Source organism: Hemiscyllium ocellatum, chromosome 34 (assembly GCF_020745735.1).
Source record: "Hemiscyllium ocellatum isolate sHemOce1 chromosome 34, sHemOce1.pat.X.cur, whole genome shotgun sequence".
Lineage (NCBI taxonomy): Eukaryota > Metazoa > Chordata > Chondrichthyes > Orectolobiformes > Hemiscylliidae > Hemiscyllium > Hemiscyllium ocellatum.
Genome location: NC_083434.1, coordinates 36,781,112 through 36,809,077, shown reverse-complemented (window position 1 = coordinate 36,809,077; position 27,966 = coordinate 36,781,112). Strand labels below are relative to the sequence as shown.

The 27,966-nt window shown below is 46.9% G+C and overlaps 2 protein-coding genes across 7 annotated transcripts in view; one reads left to right on the top strand and one right to left on the bottom strand.

The window, feature by feature from the left end:
• Positions 1-27,966, bottom strand: part of acad11 (acyl-CoA dehydrogenase family, member 11) — a 149,074-nt gene that overhangs the window by 63,227 nt on the left and 57,881 nt on the right. The gene's annotated exons all lie outside the window — the stretch shown is intronic.
• Positions 40-25,975, top strand: LOC132832105 (atypical chemokine receptor 4-like). 5 transcript variants are annotated; one of them, XM_060849809.1, is made up of 3 exons: positions 40-467; positions 9,763-9,875; positions 21,954-25,975. In XM_060849809.1, the coding sequence occupies exons 2-3, from the start codon at positions 9,860-9,862 to the stop codon at positions 23,039-23,041; spliced, it is 1,104 nt and encodes a 367-aa protein (XP_060705792.1). In that variant the 5' UTR covers positions 40-467; positions 9,763-9,859; the 3' UTR covers positions 23,042-25,975. The 5 variants fall into 5 exon arrangements, with proteins under 5 accessions (XP_060705792.1, XP_060705794.1, XP_060705795.1 ...); XM_060849811.1 differs by lacking the exon at positions 9,763-9,875; XM_060849812.1 differs by lacking the exons at positions 40-467; positions 9,763-9,875 and adding an exon at positions 734-936.

The window sequence follows — 27,966 nt, the reverse complement described above, 5'->3', positions numbered from 1 at the left end:
AATTGCCTTCACAAGAAAAGCCTTTTCTTTCAGAGGATACAACAGGACTAGTTATCAGGTTCACCAGCTATGAAAACAAGCAGCTAAATCCAGAGAGTACGATCATCCTCAATCGCAAACATCCTCACTGGGGGAAACGAGCCCACAACAAAAGGATATTTCAAACAGCACAATCTACCGAGTATAGCAGCAATAAACATGCTGTAGGCACAGGAACTGTTCAGGAGCACTTTATCTCTCTGTTGGAACACCCCGCCCCGCCGAGTGCTGTAAAGACATTTCTCTGGGCCGTCCTAGACAATGAAACGTTTCCTGGGAAACTTCTGATACAGGAGACAGGAGCAGCTGAAACGCACTACTCCTGTCTTGAACCTGCCCACCACAGAGTCGGTCTTTCACGACGGCAGGCTGAAAAGGCTCCACACTTAGAGAGTCAAAAAAAAGCAGGAGAGAAACTCAACTGATAAGTAAGTTACTCCGCTTTTGAATTACTTTTACTTCAAAAGACATCAGGAAAAGGAATTGCAATTAAGACATTAGATTTTTTAAAATCACTTGTGAGATCTGAGTGCTGCTGGCTGAGCCAGAATTTATCGCTTGTCCCTAGTTGAGAAGGTGGGGGTGAGGTGCCCCTTGTCCATGTGATGTAAGTAGACTCATTAGGGAGGGAGTTGACGATTTTGACCCAGTGACAGTGAAGGAAGGGTGATATATTTCCAAGTCAGGATGGTGAGTGGCTTGGAGGGGAACTTGCAGGGGATGGTGTTCCCATGTGTCTGCTGCCCTTGTCCTTCCAAATGGAAGTGGCTGTGGGTTTGGAAGGTGCTGTTTAAGATTCTTTGCTAAATTTCTGCACTGCACCTTATGGATAGTACACACTGCTGTTCCTGAGCACTGGTGGTGGAGGGAGTGGATGCTTGTGGATATAATAATCAGGTAGGCTGCTTTGTCCTGGATGGTGTCAAGCTTCTTGAGTGTTGTTGGAACTGCACCCATCCAGGCAAGTGGGGAGTATTCCATCACAATCCTGACTTGTACTTGTACAGGAGTCAGGAGGTGAGTTACTCATGTTTGAGTGATTTGAGGGTTATTCTACTTATTCTACCCATCCAGGCGAGTAGGGAGTATTCCATCACACTCCTGACTTGTACAGGAGTCAGGAGGTGAGTTACTCACGTTTGAGTGATTTGAGGGTTATTCTACTTAATGCAATTTTCATTTGTTTTTACAATCCTTTTCACTCTGCTTTTATACATCAGCCTCACAGTTCAAATTGTAGATAATGCTGGTTAGATTTTAAATAAAAGTAACTCCCTGCTTGAAAAAAATATCTTAATTTCCGATGCTGCCAGTCTATAATTGGTGAGGTGTTACAAGAATTTGTACTTATATTTCAATCATGTGCAATCCTTATCAATGATTTAGATGAGGCATTGAGTGCAATGAATTCAGGTTTGTTCCTGATCCAAAGCCCGGTTGAAAAGTTGACGATGAGGAGGACACATCGAGGCTGTAAATGTTACTGAGGCAGCTTACATCGGTCAGCAAAATATGGCGGGTGGAATATAACATGGGAAAGTGTGAACTCATTCACTCTGGAAGGGAATCTAGAAAAGTCAAACGTTTGTATTCAAAGTAGCTTGGATGTCCTTATATGAAAAGTTTGCAGGCAGGTACACAAGCAACGAGGAAAGTAAACAGTGCTTGTCTTTATTACAAGAGGATTGGAGTCTGAGAGTGAAGAAGGCTTTCTGCAATTATACAGAGCATTGAATGAGCGCCCACATGGAGTGTTGTTTACAGCTTTGGACCCATCACTACAAGAAAGACACACTTGCCTTGGAAAGAGTTCAACAAAGGTTCAACAGATTTATAATAGGAATGAGAGGATTGTCCTTTGAAAAGGTTACCTCAGAGTACAACAGGATCTTGATCAGATGGGTCTTTGGTCCAAGCAATGGCAGATTTAATTTAATTTAGATAAATGCAAGGTACTGTATTTTGGAAAGGCAAATCAGAGCAGGACGTATACACTTAATGGTAAGGTCCTGGTGAGTGTTCCTGAACAAAGAGGCCTTGGAGTGCAGGTTCATAGTTCCTTGAAAGTAGAGTCAAGGGTAGATAAGGAGAGTGAAGTGGGCATTTGGTACACGTCAGGAGCTATAATAAATCTCCATCAAATCTTTGAATACAAAGTTAGCCACATCTAGTTCTTATCTTACAGGATGTGGAGGTGCAAGTGTTGGACTGGGTTGGACAAGGTCAAAAATCACATGACCCCAGGTGTTAGTGAGTAGAAAATGAAAGAGGAGCAGAGCTCCGAAAGCTTGCACTTTCAAATAAACCTGTTGGACTATAACCTGGTGTCATGTGAGTTTTGACCTTATCTTACAGGAGCATTCGCTGTATGAGATACATTAACCCTGTCGGAGGCAGAGCCCACACACCACAGTTAGATCCGTTCTGTGGACATGAGTGGCTTGATAAATCACTCATTACTTTGAAAACATTGCCCTACTGAGCAAAACGGTGTAGAACTGCTACATGAGAACTCGTTTGTGAGCAAGCCTTTGCACTGTCTAAGCATGGAAATGCGGTTTAGATTTCATTAAAGACCCTACAGGTTCTGAACATAAATAGAACATGTTACTTGGGTGGCTGCATCAGATTTTACATCAGTTGTAGGGTTTGGTTTTTACCAGACAGCACACAACACTGATTGTGTCTGGCTGACTGGGCGGTTATCTTTACAGGGATCTGGAAGTAATTTAGAAATGGAATCCAACACAGACATACCCAGTTGGCAGTGTTTGTGCGTCTGTTTAAAATGACAGAACTGTGGGCTCTTATTTACCCTCTGTGAATAAGAGCCCACATCCCACACATAATTTAGTGCAAAACATTGACGTGAGTACTGCACTGTCAGAGATCCTGGCTTTGGGATGAAAAAAAACTAGAGGGCATAGGTTTAGGGTGAGAGGGGAAAGATATAAAAGGGACCTGAGGGGCAACTTTTCCACACAGAGGGTGGTGTTTATATGGAATGAGCTGCCAGAGGCTGTTACAATTACAAAATTAAAAGGCATCTGGATGGGTATATCAATAGGAAGGGTTTGGAGGGATATGGGCCAAGTGCTGGCAGCTAGGACTAGATTGGTTTAGGATATCTGGTCAGCATGGACAGGTTGGACCGAAGGGTACATCTCGATGACTCTCCTAAACATGGGCCTCACTTGCCTGATTAGATTAGATTAGATTCCCTACAGTGTGGAAACAGACCCCTCGGCCCAACAAGTTCATACTAACCCTCTGAAGAGTAACCCACCCAGACCCATTTCCCTCTGACTAATGCACCTAACATTATGGACAACTTAGCATGGCCAATTCACCTGACCTGCACATCTGTGAATCCACGCAGACACAGGGAGAATGTGTAAAGTCCACACAGACAGTCGCCTCAGGCAGGAATTGAACCCGGGTCCCTAATGCGGTGAGGCAGGAGTGCTAACCACTGAGCCACCCTGCCACATTGTATGGATGTCAAAGATCCTGTGGCCACTATCTGAAAGGATAGCTGGGGAGTTACAACACCCCCAACCCCATCCCCTGGCCAATATTTACCATACAATCAACATCACTTTAAATACGATTATTTGGCCATGTGCTCATTGCTGCTCGTCAGAGCTCGCTACGTGAGACTCAACACCATGTTTCCTACTTTGCAACACTGACTGCACTTCAAAGAAGCATCTCGCTGGTTCTGAAGCTCTTTGGGATGTTCAGTGGCTCATTGAAAGATGTTACATCGATGGCAAGCAGGGATGGGAGCAGTGTTCCTGCCTCTGAGACAGAGGTCTGGGTACAAATCCCAGGACCTAATGATCAAAGATGATGCATTCACAATAAGCCCAGACAAGTTGATCACTGGCCTGCAATCCTTACAGCAGGCAGTAAAACAGGGATACTCCCCTGGTAAACCAGAATAATGTGGGATTTACAGCACTACAGCCTCCCCATGTTTAAAAAAAATCATTCCATGGGCACATTCTCTGTCACATATATCCCCCTCACTTCAAGGTTTAAAAGGCATTTAGATGGGTATATGAATAGGAAGGGATGGGAGGGATATGGGCCAGGTGGGACTAGATTTGGTTGGGATATCTGGTCGGCATGGACGAGTTGGACCGAAGGGTCTGTTTCTGTGCTGTACATCTCTATAACTCTTTGACTATGGAGACTGTAAGAAGATGAAATGTACAAGCTGTTTTTGTTTTATTTTGCATGAAAATTATTTTCAGTGCTCAGGCATGAAACTTGTCTCTGCTATCTGCTTTGATTAATGCAACTCAAGAGGATGAAAAATGTGAACGTTCTTGGATCAAAGCATTTAGAAACAATGGAGTAGCCCACGCAGCAGCATTCAATTTTCTTTGTTACAGTCCACAAATGCTCAGTGTGATTGCAGATTTGAAAAACAAAATGACTCTCAAGGCCATATGTTTTAAACAAGACGATAAACCGGAGAGCTAAAAGAATTGCAAATTTCTGAAGTTGGAGCAACTAGCTGTAGAGAAACACAGCGTATTGGGCGTGCCTTGTGCAAAGTAATAGCAGAAAACTCTCTAAAAACACTGAGCATTTCAGGGTTTATTGGAATTTCTAAGAATCGTCACAACCAGTTCAAGCAAGCAAGCCAAGTTCTTAGAAGTGAGAGACTCCAGCAGTGAAAGATGTTTGGTTGTGCATTGTGTACACAATCCTACCAGTGGGCGAGGCAGGAGTGTGGCTATTTGGGCCATTTCCATTGAGGTCTTCGTGCTGTGCAGAGAAACATTGAATTATTGAGGGGCAAAATGAGATCCAATTGCACCTTCTTATGAAAGGGACAAAAAGGTACCGATTTTGCACAGCTACACCAGAAGTACAGCTGATGCTAAGTTTGGTTCGCCTGATTATTTTGACTTCCTACATGGCTTCCTGAACCAGGCCTCAGTGATTTTGTACATGCATTGAGGGCCATCTTCCTCCAACCCCCAGCGCCGCTTTGTGAGTGCTGCTCACGAGACCAACATTCATTATCTATCCTTAACTGCCCAGAAGGCAAATAAGAGCCAGTCGTATTGCTGTGGGTCTGGAGTCACATGCAAGCCGGGTCAACAGGTTGGTTTTTAATGAAAATCAGTAGTAGTTACATGATCACTCTCGGGTCAGCTTTTTATTGAATTGAATCTCCTCCATTAATGTTACCACTGACTCCCTCTCCACCCCTCTTTCTTTTACTGTACTATAAGAGGGCCCCTACATTTCTGCTGGGTTTTTTTTCAACCTATTTTCCTAATCGACCTGTTTAACGATGTTGCTCTGCCCCCTCTTACCTCACCACATTAATTCAGAGCAGTTGACTTACCTGCCCTGATTATCAGCCTTAATAATAGCCCATGCAATAAGATGGCTGAAGCACCTCGATTAACAGTAAAACCCCAACAAACACTCCATCCCAGCTTACTGAACGCATCAATTTTAATAATCGTTGGGAAAAGACAAGATTAGACCCTAAGCAAGTTGAAATCCAGGGCTTTAAGTCATGTTCACTTCTTGACTTGTACTTTTTTGCTACTAAACGGAGTGTGTATCACAGCCAGGCCAAGGAGATGGGGATGCTCTGACTTGGAATAAGAATATGAGACACAGAAATGAAAGAAAGAATTGACCATGCTAAATTGCCCATGGTGTTAGGTGCTTTAGTCAAGGGTAAATGTGAGGAGATGGGTCTGGGTGGATAACTCTTCGGAGGGTCAGTGTGGACTTGTTGGGCCGAAGGGCCTGTTTTCATACTGTAGGAAATCTAATCTATAGGTGCAGAGTCCTCGAACATTCCTCATATGTTAAGCTTTTCATTGCTGGGACCATTCTCATGATGGAGGGATGGCCACACTGACATCGGTCATGATCTTATCGACTGATGGAGTGTCCGGTTTGGGGGAGAGGGGCCGATGTCATTGTGGCCATCCCTCCACTTTCCTGCCTGTCCTTCATAACCCTCGACTTCCATGTCAATCAAACTCTGACTGATGCAGCCTTGAATACATTCAGTGATCCATCCTCCGCTACTCTCTGGGGTAGAGAATTCCAAAGGTTAAAAACACTGAGACAAAATTCCTTCCCATCTCCATTCATGAGAATGGTCCCAGCAATGAAAAGCTTAACATATGAGGAATGTTAGAGGACTCTGCATCTATATTTTTGATTAGATTAGATTCCCATCAGTGTGAAAACAGGCCCTTCAGCCCAACAAGTCCACACTGACCCTCCGAAGAGTTTCTGACCCAGACTCATCTCCCCACATATATCCCTGACTAAAGCACCTAACACCATGGGCTATTTAGCATGGCCAATTCACCTGACCTGCACACCTTTTGGGCAGTGGGAAGAAACCAGAGCAGCCGGAGGAAACCCACACAGACACGGGGGGGGAATGTGTAAACTCCACACAGACAGTTACCCGAGTCAGGAATCGAACCCGGATCCCTGATGCTATGAGGCAGCAGCGCTAACCACTGAGCCACCTTGCCAACCCAACATACTTGATGAAATTTAGAAGGATGAAGGGGGAATCTAATTGAAACATACAGAATACTGAATGACCTGGAGGGAATGGATGATGGGAAGATGTTTCCATTGGTAGGAGAGACTAGGAGGGCAAGCCTGAGAGGAAAGGGTAGTACCCTTTCTAACAGAGATAAAGAGAAATCTCTTCAGCCAGAGAGTGGTGAATCTATGAAATTCACTGCCACAGAACGCTGTGGAGACCAGGTCATTGAACATATTTAAGAATGAGATAGATAGGTTCTTGAGTATCAAGGGTTACAGGGAGAAAGCAGGAGAATGAGGTTGAGAAAATTGTCAGCCATGATTGAATGGTGGAATAGGCTCAATGGGCCAAATGGCTTAATTTCTGCTCCTTTCTGGTCTTATGGTCTTAAATGGGAAGCTCCTTATCTTGAAACCATGAAATCCTAGTTCCGGATACCCCCATTAGGGGAAACATCCTTTTGGGATACAGCCTGTGGAGGACCCTCATGCCTCAACATAATCACCTCTTGTCCTCCACCTTTAAACTCCAATGGATTGAATTAACTTGCTCAACCTTTCCTCACAAGAGGAACCTGTTGAGCCCAGGAATCAGGGGAGAGAGCTTCTCTGAACTGTCTCCAAAGCAGGATACAAACCGACTCTAACAAACAACAGGAATTTAGGAGAGTACTCAGGGGGAAGCTGGGAGGCTGGAGAATCGAAGAGTCAAAATCATGGATAGCTGACAACCTGGCCAGGCAAAATAGGAGACACAACAGGACAGTCTCCAGGAAATTAACAACATGGGCATTAAATATGATTACGGTTTCACTAAATCTGATGGATTTATTCCAAAATTCCTTCTAGCATGCAGTCCCACACACATCAGCACATAATAATGGGGGTGTGATGGGAGACAGATACAAATTCCTATGTCATGATGTTTAGTGAGTCGTAAATTTTTTACAAAAGTGCTTCCAGAAACCAGGAGCTCAACAAGACAGAGATGATGCAAAACCAGAAATTGCTGGAAAAGCTCAGCAGGTCTGGTAGCATCTGTGGACAGAACTCCGAGCTGTCGAGTGACCCGAAACGTTAACTCTGCTTTCTCTCCACAGATGCTGCCAGACCTGCTGAGCTTTTCCAGCAATTTCTGTTTTTCAGCCGTTTTTATTTTGGTTTTTAGGAAACAGACGAAGTTAATTTGGCCAAAGGTTTTAACTCAACTACTGGGGTCTTGCGACACAGTGGTACTGTCCCTGCCTCTGAACCTGGGGTCAATTCCACCAACACTGGACGTGTGTAATAACATCGCTCTGAACAGATTGATTTTAAGAATTACCCTGAACCATATTGGTTGAATGAATCAGTGACTCATCTCACTGTGAAACATACTCATGTCAGAGTTCTCACTTGTGGCTCGATGGGCTGAACAGCCTGTTTCTCATTCTAAATCTTGCTACCGTTGCCCGGAGCCTCACCTGCAGGGTTGTGTACAGTTTTGATCTCCTTATCTAAGGAAGGATATACTTGGAGAGAGGATTGTTTTATATGGGAAGATTGAGGGAAGTGAGGCTATATTTTTAGATAACTTACAAAATTCTTATGGGGTGGATGCAGATAGGATGTTCCCCTTGCCTCATGACTCTAGGATCAGGCCACATCAGCACAGTTCTACCTAACGTTAGGCACATCTTTGGATTGTGGGAGGAAACCATGTGCAGACTCCACACAGACAGTTGCCTGAGGCTGGAATTGAACCTGGGTCCCTGGTGCTATGAAGTAGCAGTGTTAACCACTGAGCCACCACATCACCCCTTTTAGAACTAAGATGAGGAATTCCTTCACTCAGAGGATGGAGAATCTTTGGACATCTCCCACCCCCGAGAGTTGAGGTAGCTCAATCACCGAGTATGTTTATGACATACATTTCTGTAGAATAATGACCTAAAGGGACAGGGAGATGGCACGCCAAACTGGCATTGAGGACCACAATCTCAAATGGGTTGAAAGTCAGGAGTGTGGTGCTGGAAAATCACAGCAGGTCAGGAAGCATCCAAGGTGCAGGAGAATCGACCTTTTGGGCATAAGGCCTTCATCAGGATTCCTGATGAGGGGCTTATGCCCGTAACGTCGACTGCCCTGTTCCTCGGATGCTGCCTGACCTGCTGTGCTTTTCCAGCACCACAGTCTCAACTCTGACCACCAGCATCTGCTGTCCTCACTTTCTCCTCAACAGGTTGAAAGGCCTACTGCTCTTATTACATTTGTGGGAAAATTGACTGTGGTCTTTTCTGCATTTTGACAAAGACATCAAAGTACATCATTGAATGTGAAGCCCTTTGAGATGTCTGGTGCACTAGAGTTGCTACAGAATGCAAGTCCATCCATTGTAAATAGTTCCACAGAATGACTTAGCATCTAGATGGTGGTGCTTGTTCTGAATGGCCGATAGATGTCAGTGAGGGATTATTGAAACCTGTACTGCAGAGTTCTTAGGAGTTGTCAGGTCACACCAAGGGGGGGATGTCCGCTATTGCTGCACTTTTCAAGCAACTGAAGTCCAGGCTTCGGGAAATCATTCCAATTGTGTTTGGCATCTTGTGCTGGGAGGCAGGAGCTGGATTTCAGGCAGCAGAGATGTGAAGGGGAACTGGTCAGTGAGGAAGCACAGCCTGGGTTGTATGGGCTGTTGGGGGGGAGGAGAATCCCTCACACAGCCCAGAGTGGCACTGCTCCTTCTACTGAGATGAAGGACAGCTCATAGAATGGCCACTGAAGGAGACCATTTGGCCTGTTCTTTCTGTGCTGGCTCACAAAGGAGCAATTTCTCTGGTGCCAGTGCGCAGCCTATTCCACATCTTTCCTTTTCAACTGATGATCCTTTTCAGCAGCTCCACCTCACTGTCAGCACATTCCTGACCCTCACCACTCACTGGGCAGCCTAAACCTTCTCACCATGGTTTCTTTTGGCAGTTCCCTTAAATCCTGCACCCCCTCGTTCTTGATTATTTCACCAATGCACATACTTTCTACTCTCTCTATTCTGTATCGACCCCATGTGATATTGAAGATGCAATGTCCTCCCAATAAAGTGAGAGCATTGGGCCTCATCAGTTTGAGCTTCCTGTTTCCCACCGGTCTTGTCTCAGGTTTAGCATTTTGAAGTTATTTTTCATTCATTCACAGGATGAAGGTGTGATTGGTGAGGCCAGCATTTATTGCCCATCCCTATTGCCCAGAGGCCAGTTAAGGGTCAACCACATTGCTGTGGGTTTGGAGTCACATGCAGGCCAGACCAGGTAGGCAGTTTCCTTTTCTGAAGGACATCTTTGAACCAGAGGTGTTTTCCCTGACAATTGGCAATAGTTTCATGGTCATCATTAGGTACTTTTTTTTAGTTATTGATTTCAAATTCCATCATCTACCATAGCGGGGTTTGAACCAGGGTCCGCAGAATATTACTTGGGTCTCTGGATTAATAGGCTAGCAACTATACCACTAGACCAGTAAAAGTTGGATTCCAAGCTGCATAGTGGCTAGCACTGGTGCCTCACAGCGCCAGGGATCTGGGTTCAATCCCAGCCTCAGGCGACTGTCTGTCTGTATGGAGTTTGCACATTCTCCCAGTGTCTGTGTGGGTTTCCTCCCTCAATCCAAAGATGTGCAGGGTCAGGTGGATTGGCTATGGGAAACTCAGGGTTACAAGATCTGGCTGAGACGTTCTTTGGAGGGTCGGTGATGATCTGAATGGCCTCCTTTTGCACTGTCAGGAGTCTATGATTCCATTCTATAATGTAAGTATCAATGAGAATGCTCCTCTCGGCCTGGGGCAGGCTCACCGACATCACTGGAGACGCCACCAGTTCAAACAGTGGCAAATGGGAGCAGGTCACATAGGCAGGAGGAAGTCTAAATCCATAAGACCATAAGACATAGGAGCAGAAATTAGGCCACTCAGCCCATCGAGTCTGCTCCGCCATTCAGTCATGGCTGATAAGTTTCTCAACCCCATCAACCCCTGTTTTCCCTGTAACCTTTGACCTTATGACTGCCATACTAACCACCATCTAAATTAATCCAGAGACCCAAGTAATATTCTGTGGACTCTGGTTCAAACCCCGGTATGGAATTTTAAATCAATAATATGATGGAATTTTAAATCAATAATTAACCAATCCACCCGACCCTGCACATCTTTGGATTGAGAGAGGAAACCCACACAGACACGGGGAGAATGTGCAAACTCTATACAGACAGACAGTCGCCTGAGGCTGGGATTGAACCCAGATCCCAGGTGCTGTGAGGCAGCAGTGCTAGCCAATGTGGGGCTGGGGATCCAACTTTTACTGGAGAAGCAATGGTCTAGTGGTATAGTTGCTAAATCAATAATTTAAAAAAAGTACCTAATGATGACCATGAAATTCCTGGCTTGATGGCCACTTCTAAAATCAGGCCCATCTCACTTCCCTGAAGCAAGTCTAAAAAGTGCGTCATCCCGCACCTGACACCTCCAGGTTCAAATAGGCCCTTCCAATCTGTTCTGTAAGATCATGGCTGATCTGATTTTAACCTCAACTCTACATTCCTGCATAGCCCCCATAACTTTTCACCCCCTTGGTCACCAAGAAATTATCTCCCTCTGCCTTCAAAAGATATAAAGGTACTGCATCCACTGCCTTTTGAGAAAGAGAATTGCGAAGACTCTGAACTCTCTGAGAGGAAAAAAAGTTTCCTCACCTCCATTTTAAATGGGCGCGCCCTCATTGTAAACTATTGTAAACTGAGAAAAGAGATCTGCAGAGATTATCTACTTTCCAAGCAATGCTTCATTGATGTTGCTGCGTCACAATCATTATCCAGCTCACCATCTCAAAAGTTCAGATAAACAGCAAGACATCTTTGAAGATGATGAATCACTCAGTGAACAGTCAAGTGAATGGGCCCCAAACAGGGGAGCAGCAATCACACTGGCCATTAGATTTACTGAAGATTTAATTTTCATGGTGATTATTTCTCCAATCTGCGAGTGATGGATCTTCACATTGCCTTTGGCAGCAACTTTATTCACTAATCTACGAACCGACTGCACTTCTACAAGTACAGGGTCAAATTAAACTTCATTAGTGAACCATAAATGCAATTTTCTCTTCCCGTGTCTATCCAGCAATCTTAAATACTGTTTGCGATTCAGCTTTCTCTGCAAAACATAAATCCTCAGCACTGCCCACACCGAAAGCTTTTCCTCCATTATATCACTTACACTAAGAACAGCCTTCTCATGTTGTGGCTGTACAGGACATTAGTTAGGCCACTGTTGGAATATTGCATGCAATTCTGGACTCCTTCCTATTGGAAAGATGTGAAACTTGAAAGGGTTCAGAAAAGATTTACAAGGATGTTGCCAGAGTTGGAGGATTCGAGCTATAGAGAGAGGCTGAACAGGCTGGGGCTGTTTTCCCTGGAGTGTTGGAGTCTGAGGGGTGACCATACAGAGGTTTATAAAATCATGAGGGGCATGGATAGGATAAACAGACAAAGTCTTTTCCCTGGGGTCGGGGAATCCTGAACTAGAGGGCATAGGTTTAAGGTGAGAGGGGAAAGATATAAAAGAGACCTAAGAGGCAACTTTTTCACTCAGAGGGTGGTACGTTGTGAGAATGAGCTGCCAGAGGAAGTGGTGGAGGTTAGTACAATTGCAACATTTAAAAGGCATCTGGATGGGTATATGATTAGATTAGATGAGATTACTTACAGTGTGGAAACAGGCCCTTTGGCCCAACAAGTCCACACCAACATGCTGAAGCGCAACCCACCCATACCTCTAAATATACCCCTTACCCAACACTACGGGCAATTTAGCATGGCCAATTCACCTGACCCGCACATCTTTGGACTGTGGGAGGAAACCGGAACACCCGGAGGAAACCCACGCAGACACGGGGAGAACGTGCAAACTCCACACAGTCGCCTGAGGTGGGAAATGAACCCGGGTCTCTGGCGCTGTGAGGCAGCAGTGCTAACCACTGTGCCACCGTGCGCCCAGTGGAAGGAAGGGTTTGGGGGGATATGGGTAAGGTGCTGGCAGGTGGGATATGTGGTCGGCATGGACAAGTTGGACCGAAGGGTCTGTTTCAGTGCATCTCCATGACTCTATAACTTCTGCGCATTTGACTTCTTGCACCTCGGGTCAGACAAACCTTTGCACAGAGTATTGAGTTGTGACATGAATGGACAACATGATTCTCTTACTCCTCTCCCAAAAATACAAACTTTTTTGCACCATTTCCCCACTGTTTGCTTTCTGCTTTGTACACAGATTCTCATGCACAGAGATTCTCAAACATAGCTGGGTCTCCTAGTCTTCATTCGGCACATAACTGAATTCACAGTAAATACTTTCTCCCCTTCCTCTGCAGAAAGTGCTAACTGATATAACCTTCGACAGGTCACTGTCGGCCTGGGGTATGGGGTCCCAACCCGTGGCTGTCGGGAAAAGTAAACACCCGCACCTTAGCCCGCTGATGAGGATCCCAGTTGTGCCATCCCATACCACACAGAGTCTTCTCCCACTGCAAGAGTCTTAGTACATGATGAATGTGCGTGTTAATATCATCAAGTTGTCCAGAATCTATAGGAGTGGATAACTTAACCATTCAGCTACCACTGTCCTTTCAATAGAAATTAAAGGAATAAACTGGAGCAGAAAGTATTTACCGGGATCAGACCCAGTCAGGAGGATGCCGAGAATTTCCTGGGAACTGATGTGCAGCATGCTGACACAAAGTAGATTAGATTACCTACAGTGTGGAAACAGGCCCTTCGGCCCAACAAGTCCACACCGACTCTCCAAAGAGAACCCCCCCCCCCCCCAATATTTACCCCTGACTAATCCACCTAACACTACGGGCAATTTAGCATGGCCAATTCACCTGACCTGCACAGGTTTGGACTGAGGGAGGAAACCGGAGCACCCGGAGGAAACCCACACAGACACGGGGAGAATGTGCATGCAGACAGTTGCCCGAGGCAGGTATTGAACCCGGGTCTCTGGCGCTGTGAGGCAGCAGTGTTAACCACTGAGCCACCGTGCCACCACTATCGTATCCTCCCCTGTTCACAGGTCAACTCTCCGAAAATGGAAGGCTGCCTGGTTTCAGGCAAAGCAGAATGTCTGCATCCACACACACATGAGGCATTCGGAGTCCAAAATTATTGAACTGGACATTGAGTGTGGAGGCAGCAGGGTCCCAGTTGAGAAATGAAATGCTGATCTTCCAGCTTGCACTGATCCTCGGTGGAGAACTGTAGCAGGCCTGAGAGAGAGAGGTTTGCTGGGGAGCACACTGGGGTGTTGGATGGGGAACACACTGGGGGGTTGGCTGGGGAACACACTGGGGTGTTGGCTGGGGAACATACTGGGGTGTTGGCTGGGGAACACACTGGGGGGTTGGCTGGGGAACACACTGGGGGGTTGGCTGGGGAACATACTGGGGTGTTGGATGGGGAACACACCGGGGGGGGTTGGCTGGGGAACACACCGGGGGGTTGGCTGGGGAACACACTGGGGGGTTGGCTGGGGAACACACTGAGGTGTTGGCTGGGGAACACACTGGGGGGTTGGCTGGGGAACACACTGGGGGGTTGGCTGGGGAACACACTGAGGTGTTGGCTGGGGAACACACTGGGGTGTTGGCTGGGGAACACACTGGGGAACACACTGGGGTGTTGGCTGGGGAACACACCGGGGGGTTGGCTGGGGAACACACCGGGGGGTTGGCTGGGGAACACACCGGGGGGTTGGCTGGGGAACACACCGGGGGGTTGGCTGGGGAACACACTGAGGTGTTGGCTGGGGAACACACTGGGGGGTTGGCTGGGGAACACACTGGGGGGTTGGCTGGGGAACACACTGGGGTATTGGCTGGGGAACACACTGAGGTGTTGGCTGGGGAACACACTGAGGTGTTGGCTGGGGAACACACTGGGGTGTTGGCTGGGGAACATACTGCGTTGATGGCTAGGGAACACACTGGGGCCATTGGCTGGGGAACACACTGGGGTGTTGGCTGGGGAACACACTGGGGGGTTGGCTGGGGAACACACTGGGGTGTTGGCTGGGGAACACACTGAGGTGTTGGCTGGGGAACACACTGGGGTGTTGGCTGGGGAACACACTGGGGTGTTGGCTGGGGAACACACCGGGGGGTTGGCTGGGGAACACACTGGGGGGTTGGCTGGGGAACACACTGGGGGGTTGGCTGGGGAACACACTGAGGTGTTGGCTGGGGAACACACTGGGGTGATGGCTGGGGAACATACTGCGTTGATGGCTAGGGAACACACTGGGGGGTTGGCTGGGGAACACACTGGGGTGTTGGCTGGGGAACACACTGGGGCCATTGGCTGGGGAATACACTGGGGGGGTTGGCTGGGGAACACACTGGGGCCATTGGCTGGGGAATACACTGGAGGGTTGGCTGGGGAACACACTGGGGCCATTGGCTGGGGAACACACTGGGAAATACACTGGGGAATACACTGGGGGGTTGACTGGGGAACACACTGGGTTTTTGAAGTGGCGGGCACTTGGAAGCTCGGGGTCATTAATGAGGAGTTTGGGAGTTGAACCTATGAACAGGGAAGGTAAGCTAGCTGTGTCAAGGGTATGAGAGAGGAGAGCTGATTAGTTGGCAGGTGGACTCTGAAAGATAGACACATTGCCACAGAGAATGCACCAGTTAGATGATGACTGACAGTTAATTCCCATAACAATGGGGACCCAGGCAGCTGAGAGACTTTTTTTTAATTTCATGTTTTATAAAGTTGTAGAGAGGTTTTACAACTTCAGGGACAGAGAAATGATAGTAAAGTTATAAAGTCCACCTTCACTACGTACTTGTGCAGGACTTTTGCCCTCAATTTGGGGCAAATCACTGACTGTTCACCGACACTCATGCAGGTGTCTGACACCCATTTCATCTCAAAGGGAAAATCCATCCCTCAGGCACCGAGAGGATTGAGGCGTTTTGCCCGGAACTCTCTAATGAAGTCTTACTTCCAAACTTTAACTCAATATTCGCCTCAAAGCTTTCACACCCCCATGGCCACCGAACTTGCCTGTGTTTAGGAAACTGTGGGCGGCACGGTGGCACAGTGGTTAGCACTGCTGTCTCACAGCGCCTGAGACCCGGGTTCAATTCCCGACTCAGACGACTGACTGTGTGGAGTTTGCACGTTCTCCCTGTGTCTGCGTGGGTTTCCTCCGGGTGCTCCGGTTTCCTCCCACAGTCACAAAGATGTGCGGGTCAGGTGAATTGGCCATGCTAAATTGCCCGTAGTGTTAGGTAAGGGGTAAATGTAGGGGTATGGGTGGGTTGCGCTTTGGCGGGTCGGTGTGGACTTGTTGGGCCGAAGGGCCTGTTTCCACACTGTAAGTAATCTAATCTAATCTAAAAAACTACAACAAACTCGAGTTGTTTTTGAAGCGTTCTGAGGTGCGTCAAAATGCAAGTATTTCCTTTTCTTCCCCAATCATTATCAGCTGCAGGTTATAGCACTTACTGCAAATGCTCAATTTCTCACACACACAACCTCAAAAATGCAAAATTGCAGAAGGCAACCACGCTCCAGTAAGCTGCCTCACCCAGTTCCAAAGCAGAGGGGGGAAAGAAGAAGTCAACTGGGGATTTTTTTTTCAATGACCCTTGTGTTGCCTTGTGACAACTATGGGCATTAATAGTTACAGTGATGCTCAGTTCAAGCTCACAGCCTGATGAACTGACTGGTGAATCAGTCATAAAGCAATCGGCCTAGAGTTTCACTCTAACTGACTTCCCCCGAGTTGGCAGCAAGCCAAGGGTTAACTGTAAACCTGTCAAGAGTTCTGTACTGGGAGAGTGTAGACATAAATGTATACAAGCCCTCTACCCTCCACACAGATAAGCCTGTGTGCACCATTGATTTATTTGGAACTGAATACAGGGGGGGATATCCAACGCTCCCAGATTCAGACCCAAGATGTGCGCGGGGGGGTCTCTGAAGTGCGAGTATTCTCTGGGCGTGGGGGGGGGGTAGCAGATAATGAAAAATGGTTCGACAGTCTAGCCCACGATTCCCTTGCCGCACCCTTCCCCCACCCCCACCAACTGCAAGCGAGGGTCGAAGTGAGCGGGTGTCAGAATAGGCAGCCTGCCCACCGTACTTCAAGAAACAATTGCGGCTCCATTGAGCCAGTCACCCACCTGAGTGACCCACCCCTCGCCATTTTCCCATCGACCTGTTCAACGTTGCCATTACGCAGCCTCTGGAGCAAAGGAAGGGTGGGGTTGTGTATTTGAACCCAGGCCTTCTGGCTCAGAGATAGGGTCAGTACCACTGCACCACAATGCTCCATTACAAGGCTGTGCAGGCAGACATGCTTAAACACTAGAGGTTAAAGGTTGGTTAAACAGTGTTGGAGTCGATTTTATAGAGTCATAAAGATGTACAGGACGGAAACAGACCCTTCAATCCAACTTGCACATGCCGACTAGATATTCTAATCTGACCTAGTCCCATTTACCAGCACTTGGTTTATGTCCCTCTAAAACCCCTCCTAATCATATACCGATCCAGATATCTTTTAAATGTTGTAACTGTACTAGCCTCCACCACTTCCTCTGGCAGCTCATTCCACACTTGCACCACCCTCTGTGTGAAAAAGTTTAGATTAGATTAGATTACTTACAGTGTGGAAACAGGCCCTTCGGCCCAACAAGTCCACACCGACCCGCCAAAGCGCTACCCACCCAAATCCCCTACATTTACCCCTTTACCTAACACTACAGGCAATTTAGCACGGCTAATTCACCTGACCTGCACATCTTTGGACTGTGGGAGGAAACCGGAGCACCTGGAGGAAACCCACGCAGACACGGGGAGAATGTGCAAACTCCACACAGTCGGAGTCGGGAATTGAACCCGGGTCTCTGGCGCTGTGAGGCAGCAGTGCTACCGTGCCACTGTGCTGCCCACAAGTTGCCCCTTAGATCCCTTTTAAATCTCTCCCCTCTCACCGTAAACCTATGAACTCCCCTTTCCCAGGGAAAAGGCCTTGTCTCTTCACCTTATACATGCCTCTCATGATTTTTTTTCTTAATACAGAGTTTTGTTTCAATTTGCAAATCACAAACAACTATCAGGCCTGATTGTATGATGGATGATATGTTTTGTTTAAAGTTGTTAAAGTAGGGCAGGAAGGAAAGGAAGGTTTCTATTATCAGAGAGTCAAAGGGGATTTCCCCTACCAGCCATTAATACCACCACCAGCATCCTCTCCACCAAGAATTAAAACCTATCCCTTCATCCACTCCTTCCCCAAGATGCCCAATGCCCCTGACTCACTCGCGTTGCCCATCTGTTGGAACATCACCCTGGAATTGCTCACTGCTGGACCCTTGGTGATGCTTGTGCTGCTCAGATTGGCAGATAGCTCCCATGGGTGGGGCTGCAGGTCCCTCATTAGGCCCTCAATGAGCGTGGCTCTGCTCACCACCACCTGGAGGCGTGCCATTAGCCCTGCCATCCCTCCACCCAAACCAAGTGAGCCCAGAGCATGCCTAAACCAGGCAAACCACACAAGTGATTGCGCAGAGCTTCACAGCTTGCCAGCTGACCTTCATAGCAGGCCTTCAAAGGTCAGCGAAGGAACTAAACACATCCTTCTCCGGAAACTTCCAGTGGACACTGGGAGCTCTACAGAGAACGACAGGAAGATGTTGTTCAGCCCATTGCCTCAAAAGCAGCTCTTCAAAAGGGGTGTCCAATGTGTGTCCTGCTCCTTGGTTCTACTCTGTTCTAACTTGACGACTGAAGCTTCCAGCACACGCCTCTGAGCCAGTGTTTTTCCAAACCTCAACAACTCTCCATGTTAATGTCTTCCCATCCATTCGGACTACATTGTTCAACTCAAAAGGATAGAAACTGATTCTCCCCAGAGCTGCAGGTGGTTCATTTTGCTTCAGAGGTTACCCTTCACTCAAGAATGTGAGTGAAAAAATCAAAGCAAACATAGACATAACCTCGCTCTCTCATGTTTCTAATTAACATTCAGTCGGTGTCACTGCTGTGCAATCTAACAGCAGAGATTGCTTTTAAGTACTGACTATTTTGTATATTCATTGGGAACCTCTCTATATTTAAATATCCCATTCATCAACTCAAGCAACAGCTCCACACAAATAAATTTCCTTCTCTTTGACATAGCCTTCAGAATGAGTGTGACAAGTCTGGCCATTCTTGTATTCGAGGTGACTCCTGAGTCAGACTGACTATTCTCGATGAAAAATTAAGTGGTAAGAGAGTGGAGAAACAAGTGTCTCATCACAACAAGTCACAAAAGACATTGAGAAGTGCACCCAATTGAAGAGCAGGCATTGGGGAATTGGCCCCGTCGAGCCTGTTCTACCGAACTAGAAGAATATACTTGATCTGATTCGTCCACATTTCTATCTCTTCTGACAACTGGAGAGGGATCAGAAGGGATTTCCCAGGATGTCGCCGGGAAGGGAGAACTTGAGTTATGGGGAGAGGCTGGACAGGCTGGGACTTTTTTCACTGGAGTGCAGTAGGAGGTTGAGGGGTAATCCTATGGAGGTTTACAAAATCACGAGGGACATAGATAAGGTGAATGGCAGGAGTCTTTTCCCTCGGGTGGGGGATTTCAAGACTAGGAGGCATATTTTTAAAGTGAGAGGAGAAAGATTTTAAAATGACTTTTGTTTTTTACAGAGAGTGGTTTGTGTGTGGAATGAACTTCCAGAGCAAGTGGTAGTTGCGGGTACAGTTACAATGTTTAAAAGACATTGGGATAGGTTCATGAATAAGAACTGTTTGGACGGATAGGGGCCAAGAGAAGACAGGTGGGACTAGTTCAGTTCGGGATTATGGTCGGCATGGATCGGTGGGACTGAAGGGTTGGCTTCTGTGCTGTGTGACTCAGTGACTTCGGAATTCCTTATTAGTTCTGAATCTGCCTTAAACATCCAATGGTAAAAGATTCTGGATCAGTGGTGCTGGAAGAGCACAGCAGTTCAGGCAACATCCAACGAGCAGCGAAATCAACATTTCAGGCAAAAGCCCTTCATCAGGAATAAAGGCAGTGAGCTGGAAGCGTGGAGAGATAAACTAGAGGAGGGTGGGGTGGGGAGAGAGTAGCATTGAGTACAATGGGTGAGTGGGGGAGGAGATGAAGGTGATAGGTCAGGGAGGAGAGGGTGGAGTGGATAGGTGGAAAAGGAGCTAGGCAGGTCGGACAAGTCCGGACAAGTCATGGGGACAGTGCTGAGCTGGAAGTTTGAAACTAGGATGAGGTGGGGGAAGGGGAAACGAGGAAGCTGTTGAAGTCCACATTGGTGCCCTGGGGTTGAAGTGTAGATGTCTAGATTAGAGTGGTACTGGAAAAGCACAGCAGGTCAGGCAGCATCTAAGGAGCCATCCAATGCTCCACTCTCCTCCACCACTCTCTGGGAGAACAGCTCTTCTTACCTTCAAAGAGTCATAGAGATGTACAGCATGGAAACAGACCCTTTGGTTGGTGCTGGGGAGTGTTGCTGAACAAAGAGACCTTGGGTGTGCAGGTTCATAACTCCTTAAAAGTAGAGTTGCAGGTGGATAGGATAGTGCAGAAGGCGTTTGGATCAGCCTGCAGGGAACTGGTCAGTATGGAAACATCACTTTCTGCAAGTTATCTCCAAGTCACTCCCCATCCTGACTTGGAAATATATCGCCGTTCCTTCAGTGTCAGTGCATCTAAATCCTGGAACTGAGCGCGAAACGTCATTGGGTGTTACGGCATTCAGAAAAAGGAAAGGTTCAGGAAGATGGGAGATCAAAGATGTCGCAGAACAAAGACAAAAGTGAGTGGCAATGTTTTTACAGAATCTAGAATCTTGGAGATAGTGAGAACTGCAGACGCTGGAGAGTCAGAGCGAATAAAGTGTGGAGCTGGAAAAAGCACAGCAGGTCAGGCAGCATCAGAGCAGCAGGAGATCGGGACATTTCATCAGGACTGGGGGAGGGGGAAGGGGACTGACAAATAAATAGCAGAGGGGGTGGGGCTGAGGGAAAGGTAGATGGGGTGGCAATAGGTGGATGTAGCTAGGAGGTGATTGTGATTGGTCACTGGGAAGGGTGGAGCAGATAGGTGGGAAGATAGATCTAGATCAGCGTCAAAAAGGGTGACGCTGGAAAAACACAGCCGGTCAGGCAGCATGCGAGGAGCTGGAGAGATAACCTCGGGCATTAGCCCTTCATCAGGTCAAGGATGCGGGGCAGAGAGGGAGGACTGGACCTGGGATGGGGTGGAAGGATCCAGAGTCAATGATAATGACAGAGTAGAGAAAAACAATGGGGAACAAGATACAGACCTGGAGAAAAGGGTAGGGGGAGCACGGGGAAGGTATTGAAATGGAGACTGTGTTCATGCTCTGAACTCAATGAACTCCTGAAGGCTGCAACTGCCTAAGTGGAAAATAAGGTGCTGTTCCTTCAGCTTGCATTGGACTTCTCTGGAACATTCCAAGACAGAATGAGAGCGAGAGACAGTGTTCCTCATTGTGAGCAGTAGACTAGATTGAAAGGAGTGTAAATTAATCACTGCTTTAACTGGAAGGAATGTTTGAGCCTTGGACACTGAACACACAGGAGTTTAAAGTGGTCCATCTCCCGTAACTGCCTCCAAGAGGTGGGGAGGAGGAGGGGCTGTTGATGAAGAAAGGTGATGGAGGAGTGGATCTAGAGTCCATGCCTCTGGTGGTGTGTTTGGTGACAAACGGTTCCAAATCACAAACTCGATCAACCCTGACCAATGACTATCCACCCCCACCCTTGCCATCAACAGGCACCGGGATTTTACACAGCACCCAAAGGTGCACCTTAAATGATATTCAAAACCATTCAGTATAATGCGAACCCCATCACAGGCTGAACTACACCCATTTCGGTGTGACTGAGGGAAGGCTGCATTGTCAGAGGTGCTGGCATTTATCCGTGAGATGATGAACACTTGCCCATTGACCTGAAAGGAAACAATCCCATTAAATTCCTTAGAGTTGGGAGAGAGGGGGGGGTGCAGGGTTGCTCCTAATGTCCTGCCCAACACCCTTCACTCAGTAACACGCAGCACGAAAAGGTAAATGCTCAGTTATTATTTGTGGGAGTTTGCTGTGCTCTGGAGCACTGAGAGCATCTACTTCAGAGCAACAACTTTGATTAACAGGTTAAGAGGTGTTTTGGGATGTCCTGCAGAGGTGGAGACACCAGACAATGGGTGAAAAACCTTGCCTATTCTGCAAACGTAATTTTTCGGATGACATGATTGCTGTTATTTTATCTTGAAGGTGCCATGGAGGATGAAGACGTTTATGACTATTACCAGAACAGTTATTATAATGGGACTGACAGCGACTACAGAAATTACAGCATCAACTATGACGATTATTATCATATATGTCAGAAGGATAACGTTAGACGGTTTGCCAAGTATTTCCTGCCAGTGTTCTATGCGGTCACTCTGATCATTGGGCTTGCTGGAAATTCACTGGTGGTGGCCGTTTACACCTACTACAAAAAGCTCAAGTCGAAAACTGACTTGTACATCTTGAATCTGGCCATTGCTGACTTGCTGCTTCTCATAACTCTCCCCTTCTGGACAGTCTACGCAATCCATGGGTGGATATTAGGGGTGGCCATGTGTAAAATCTCCTCAGCTCTCTTCGTCATGAACTTCAGCGCTGGCATGCTCTTCCTCGCCTGCATCAGCGTTGACCGATACCTAGCCGTCTCCAAGGTGACGAGCTCTCCGGCCGTCGGCAGCAAGGGCAAGGTGGTCTGCGTTTGCGTCTGGGCGGCGGCCATCTTGCTGAGCGTCCCCGATTTCGTCTTCACTTCGGTGCATGGGACTGAAGGCAGGGAGCTCTGCATCTCCGTCTTCCCCTTGCACATGGCCCGCTCGGCCAAGGCCACCATCCAGATCTTCGAGATCCTCATGGGTTTCGCCATCCCATCGCTGGTCATGCTGTACTGTTACTCGGCGGTGGCAAAGGCTGTGTGCAGAGCTCCGAGCGGGAAGAAACGCGGAGCCCTGCGAGTCCTCCTTGCCGTCGTGGGGGTCTTCTTCCTGACCCAGCTGCCGTACAACACCGTCAGGTTCTGCCGTCTGCTCGACCTGTTGCACACGCTCATCAGTGAATGCGACAGCAGCAAGAGGATGGACATCGCCATTCAGGTGACAGAGACCATCGCTCTCTTCCACAGCTGCCTCAACCCCATCTTGTACGCCTTCATGGGGGCGTCATTCAAGGGCTACATCCTGAGGGCGGTTAAAGAATACAGTTACCACCGTAGGCATCGGAACACGTCCATCGCTCTCGAGTGCTCCTTCAACTCCCTGTCTCAATCTGAGCACACCAGCAGCTTCACCATTTAGCGAGATGACTGCACCAAGACTACACAATCAGAACTTCTACTGCGTTACCAGGGTAACCTTACTGACCAATAGAAACCCAACCCTTCACTCGCTCATTTTCACCACAGCCTTTGGAAGGCCATTGGCAACATTTTAGGAACATAGGATCACAGGAGGAAGAGTAGGCTATTCAGCCCTTCCAACCTCTTCTACCATTCGTTGGGATCATGACCAATCTGTGACCTAACTCCTTATACCTGCCTTTGGCCCATATTCTTAACATCCTTGCTTGACCAGATTAATCTGTCTCAGATTTCACAGAAACAATTGATCCAGTATCTTGCTTCTTCCCGTTGTTTTCACAGAAATCTCAGAACCCCCACAGTGTGGAGGCAAGCCACTCGGCCAATCAAGTCCACACTGACCCTCTGAAGCGCATCCCCCCCCCCCCCCCCCCCCAGATCCTACCCTATCTCTGTAACCCTGCATTTCCAATGGCTGATCCACCTAACCTGCACACCTTCGGACTGTGGGAAGAAACTGGAGCACCCAGAGGGAATGCACACAGAACAGGGGAGAAATAGCCAAACTGCACACAGAGAGTCGCCTGAGGCTGGAACCGAACCCAGTCCCCGGCGCTGTGAGGCAGCATGGCTCACCACTGAGCCACCCCAAAGGTTGTTATTATTTCTCAGCTACCTCCCCCCTCCCCATCCCCATTCAATTTTCTTTCTCTTCTGTTTCTACCCTCACTTTCTCCTTTAGCTGTTGCCAGGGCAACGTTCTCAGGTCTCCCTCTCCAGTCCCTGGATTAATCGTTCTCTCTCGACCATTCAAAATAAAAGTGTTGGTCAAAATGAACCAAATTAGATTGAGCAGCCCCTGACGAGCATCGTAACAAAACTCAATATATCAAAGGAAACTTACAAATTTAAATCAAAATGCAATTTTTTGGGGGATGTGGGAAATAATGCAATCCAGACCCCATGGTGTCCCACTGTTCCTATTGTTGAATACTTTACCCACCCTCTGCATGGGCTCCCAGGGCCAAACAGAGGCACCAAAGTATTTCTCTCCCTCACTCTACTTTCTGATTCCTTAACTTCCCCTCGTGATCCGATCCATCTTTCGATCCATTCAGCTGGTTCCGAGCATCCTCAGTCACACCCTCACTTCAAGAGTTATCAGTTCTTTTCACTGTCCATTCTCAGAGTCCAACTCTCACGTCCAACACTCGGCATTGGTGGCTTTACTGAAAGTTCTCACAACTTTGTGCTGATGCTACTTAAAGTCACTGGTCACGCCTCTTGTCATAGCCAATCTAATTTGGACTTCATTCATTTTCGATTCTAAGTTTGGGTCTTATCAGCACGCCCTGTCTTTTCAACCCTTACAGTCGGTGACCTATCGAGTGTGTAAGTGGTGGTATCCTTACTTCACTCTCACAGTCGGATTATCTCTCTGAGAAAGGGGAAAATTGGACCATGGATTCATTCCCAATTGAGTCCCACATCTTTACAGTACTCGTCTTTTTTCCCATTCTCGTATTCCACTCTCTCCTCTGGGAGCAATCATTCCGAAAGCTCTTTATTTGACCTCTTCAGTGCTCCTGCTATTGTGCTCTCCATTTTTTCATTGTTAAATTCATTCATATACATCACATTCTGCTCAAGTCTGGAAGTAATAGTGAGTTTTTGAGGTAATTTTCATCCCCTTTCGTAAAAACTTAACAACATAAGAACTAGGAGGAGGAGTAGGCCCATCGAGCCCGCTCTGCCATTCAATATGATCATGGCTGATCATGGCCTCAGCTCCACTTACCCGCCCACTCACCATAACCCTTAATCCCTTTACTGTTCAAAAATCTATCTTTGCCTTAAAAACATTCAATGAGGTAATGTCAACTGCTTCCCAGGACAGGGAATTCCACAGAATCACAACCCTTTGGATGAAGAAATTCCTCCTCAACTCAGTCTGAAATCTGCTCCCCCTTATTTTGAGGGTGATGCCCCCTAGTTCTGCTTTCTACAGCCTCCCTGCTTCTATCTTATCTCATAATGTTATAAGTTTCTCTGAGAACCCCCCTCATTCTTCTAAATGCCAATGAGTATAATCCCAGTCGACCCAATCTCTCCTCATAAGCCAACCCTCTCAACTCTGGAATCAACCCAAAATTAATTCGATAAAGGTTGACCTTGCCAGTGGTATCCACATCTCACAAATGAGCAAGACCAATTTGACAAACATCAGAAAAATCTGCATCTTAACAGCGGAACATGAGTCAGAGTTCAACGCAGCATGTTACTTGTAATAACTCTGCAAGGAACACAGTGACCACTTCCAACAAGATAGAGTTGAACCTTTGACCCTCAACTGCATTCCTTTCACTGAATTCACAAACTGTTAACATCCTGGAGATAATGACTGATCAGAAACTGAACTGCGTCAACAACATAAATACTCTCGCATCAAGACCACCCCAGAGGTTGGGAATTTAGTGGTGAATTAACTCACTGCCTGTCTCCTCAGAGTCTGTCCATCATCTCCAAGGCACTAAGTCAGAAATGGGATGGAATATTTCCCCACTTGCCTGGATAAGTGCAGCTCCAGCAGGATTAAAGATGTTCACCAAAATGAAACAGCACCTCATTCTCCACCGTGAGCCTCAACTCCCTCCACTGCCAGTGCTCATTAACGGCAGTGTGTATCCTCTGTAAGATTTGCTGCAGAAATTCACCAAGGCTCCTTAGACAGGACTTTCCAGATCCATGATTTAGAGATGCCAGTATTGGACAAAGTTAAAAATCACACAACAACAGGTTATAGTCCAATTGGTTTATTTGGAAGCACTAGTTTTCGGAGTGCTGCTCCTTCATCAGGTGGTTGTGGAGAATAAGGCCGTAAGACATCTTACTTCCACTCCTATGTCTTATAGTCTTATACTCCACAACCACCTGATGAAGGAGCAGCACTCCGAAAACTGGTGCTTCCAAATTAGCCTGTTGGACTATAACCTGGCTTTGTGTGATTTTTAACTTTCCAAATCCATGATCACCTCCATCTGAAAGGACAAGGGTAGCGGATACATGAGAACACACATCAATTGCAATTTCCCCTTCAAGCCACTCACTATCCTGACTTAGAAATACATCGCCGTTCCTTCAGTGTCACTGGGTCAAAATCCTGGAGTTCCCTTCCTAACAACCCTGTGGGTTTCCCCACATTCCAATGTCTACAACAATCAAGAAGGCAGCTCACCGTCAACTTCTCAAAGACAATAAATAAACTCAATAAACTTTGACTTTGCCAGTGACATTCCCATCCCATAAATGGACAAAATAAACTTTACAAACACTAACCACGACTATGTTTTGTATACATTTTTTTACAAATACAATGTGTTTTCGTAATGGTTCTCAGAAATTTATTCTTCATATTTGAAGTTGCTGTTTGTAATCTGGTTTATGTCCCTAATTTAATTAGAAATGTACTTTGGCAAAATTATTTTTAATGTGAATGAATTTCCTTTGTATTCAATAAAAAGATCAAGCTATGATTCTACCATGCAAAATCATAAAATTAAAGATATTTATGCATGCATCAGTTTCATACCAGATGATTCAAAGAGCAGGACATTTCAATTAAAATATGACATGGGTTGGATTTCAGTTATCATCTACAAGATGCACTGCAGAAATTCACCAAAGTTCCTTCTAAACTCATGACGCATTCTATCTAGAAGGACAAGGGCAGTAGATACAATGGGAGCACCACCAATATACAACTTCCCCACCATCTCGAATTGGAAATATATCGCCGTTCCTTCATCGTCACTGGGTCACCTTCCAAACAATATTGTGGAGGTACGCTGTAAGTACATTGAAGAAGGCTCACCAGCACGTTCTCTAGATCCAACTCAGCTTTAAATGCTGGCCCAACCAGGGATACCCATGAGTGAATGGAAGTGATAGTGCACACCTATATTGGTTGCCATGGCAAATTGTCATGGCAATTCAAGCATCCCTTTGACTACAGTCATAATCATACAGTCATAGAGATGTACAGCATGGAAACAGACCCTTCGGTCCAACCTGTCCACGCCGACCAGATATCCCAAACCAATCTAGTCCCACCTGCCAGCACCCGGCCCATATCCCTCCAAACCCTTCCTATTCATATACCCATTCAAATACCTCTTAAATGTTGCAATTGTACCAGCCTCCACCACTTCCTCTGGCAGCTCATTCCAGACACATACCATCCTCTGCATGAAAAAGTTGCCCCTTAGGTCTCTTTTATATCTTTCCCCTCTCACCCTAAACCTGTGTTCTCTAGTTCTGGACTCCCCCATCCCGAGGAAAAGACTTTGACAATTTATCCTATCCATGCCCCTCATAATTTTGTAAACCTCCAGAAGATCACCTCTCAGCCTCCGACGCTCCAGGGAAAGCAGCCCCAGCCTGTTCAGCCTCTCCCTGTAGCTCAAATCCTCCAACTCTGGCAACATCCTTGTAAATCTTTTCTGAACCCTTTCAAGTTTCACAACATCTTTCTGATAGGAAGACCAGAATTGCACGCAATATTCTAAAAGTGGCCTAACCAATGTCCTGTACAGCCGCAACATGACCTCCCAACTCCTGCACTCAATGCTCTGACCAATAAAGGAAAGCATACCAAACGCCTTCTTCACTATCCTATCTACCTGCAACTCCACTTTCAAGGAGCTATGAACCTGCACTCCAAGGTCTCTTTGTTCAGCAACACTCCCGAGGACCTTACCGTTAAGTGTATAGGTCCTGCTAAGATTTGCTTTCTCAAAGTGCAGCACCTCGCATTTATCTGAATTAAACTCCAAAACTCCATAAGATGGGTCCAGGTAGCTGCAGCTATCCATAAATCAAGTAAAAATAAAGTATGGGATGTGGCCCTCCAGACCCGGAGAGACT

What these genes read in the sequence shown, in the direction of transcription:
- LOC132832105 (XM_060849807.1), top strand. Translation starts at nt 20,450, where the DNA reads ATGTCGCAGAACAAAGACAAAA. An exon ending in GTCGCAGAACAAAGACAAAA is followed by an intron (nt 20,472 to 21,953) that starts GTGAGTGGCAAT and finishes TTTATCTTGAAG; the next exon opens with GTGCCATGGAGGATGAAGAC.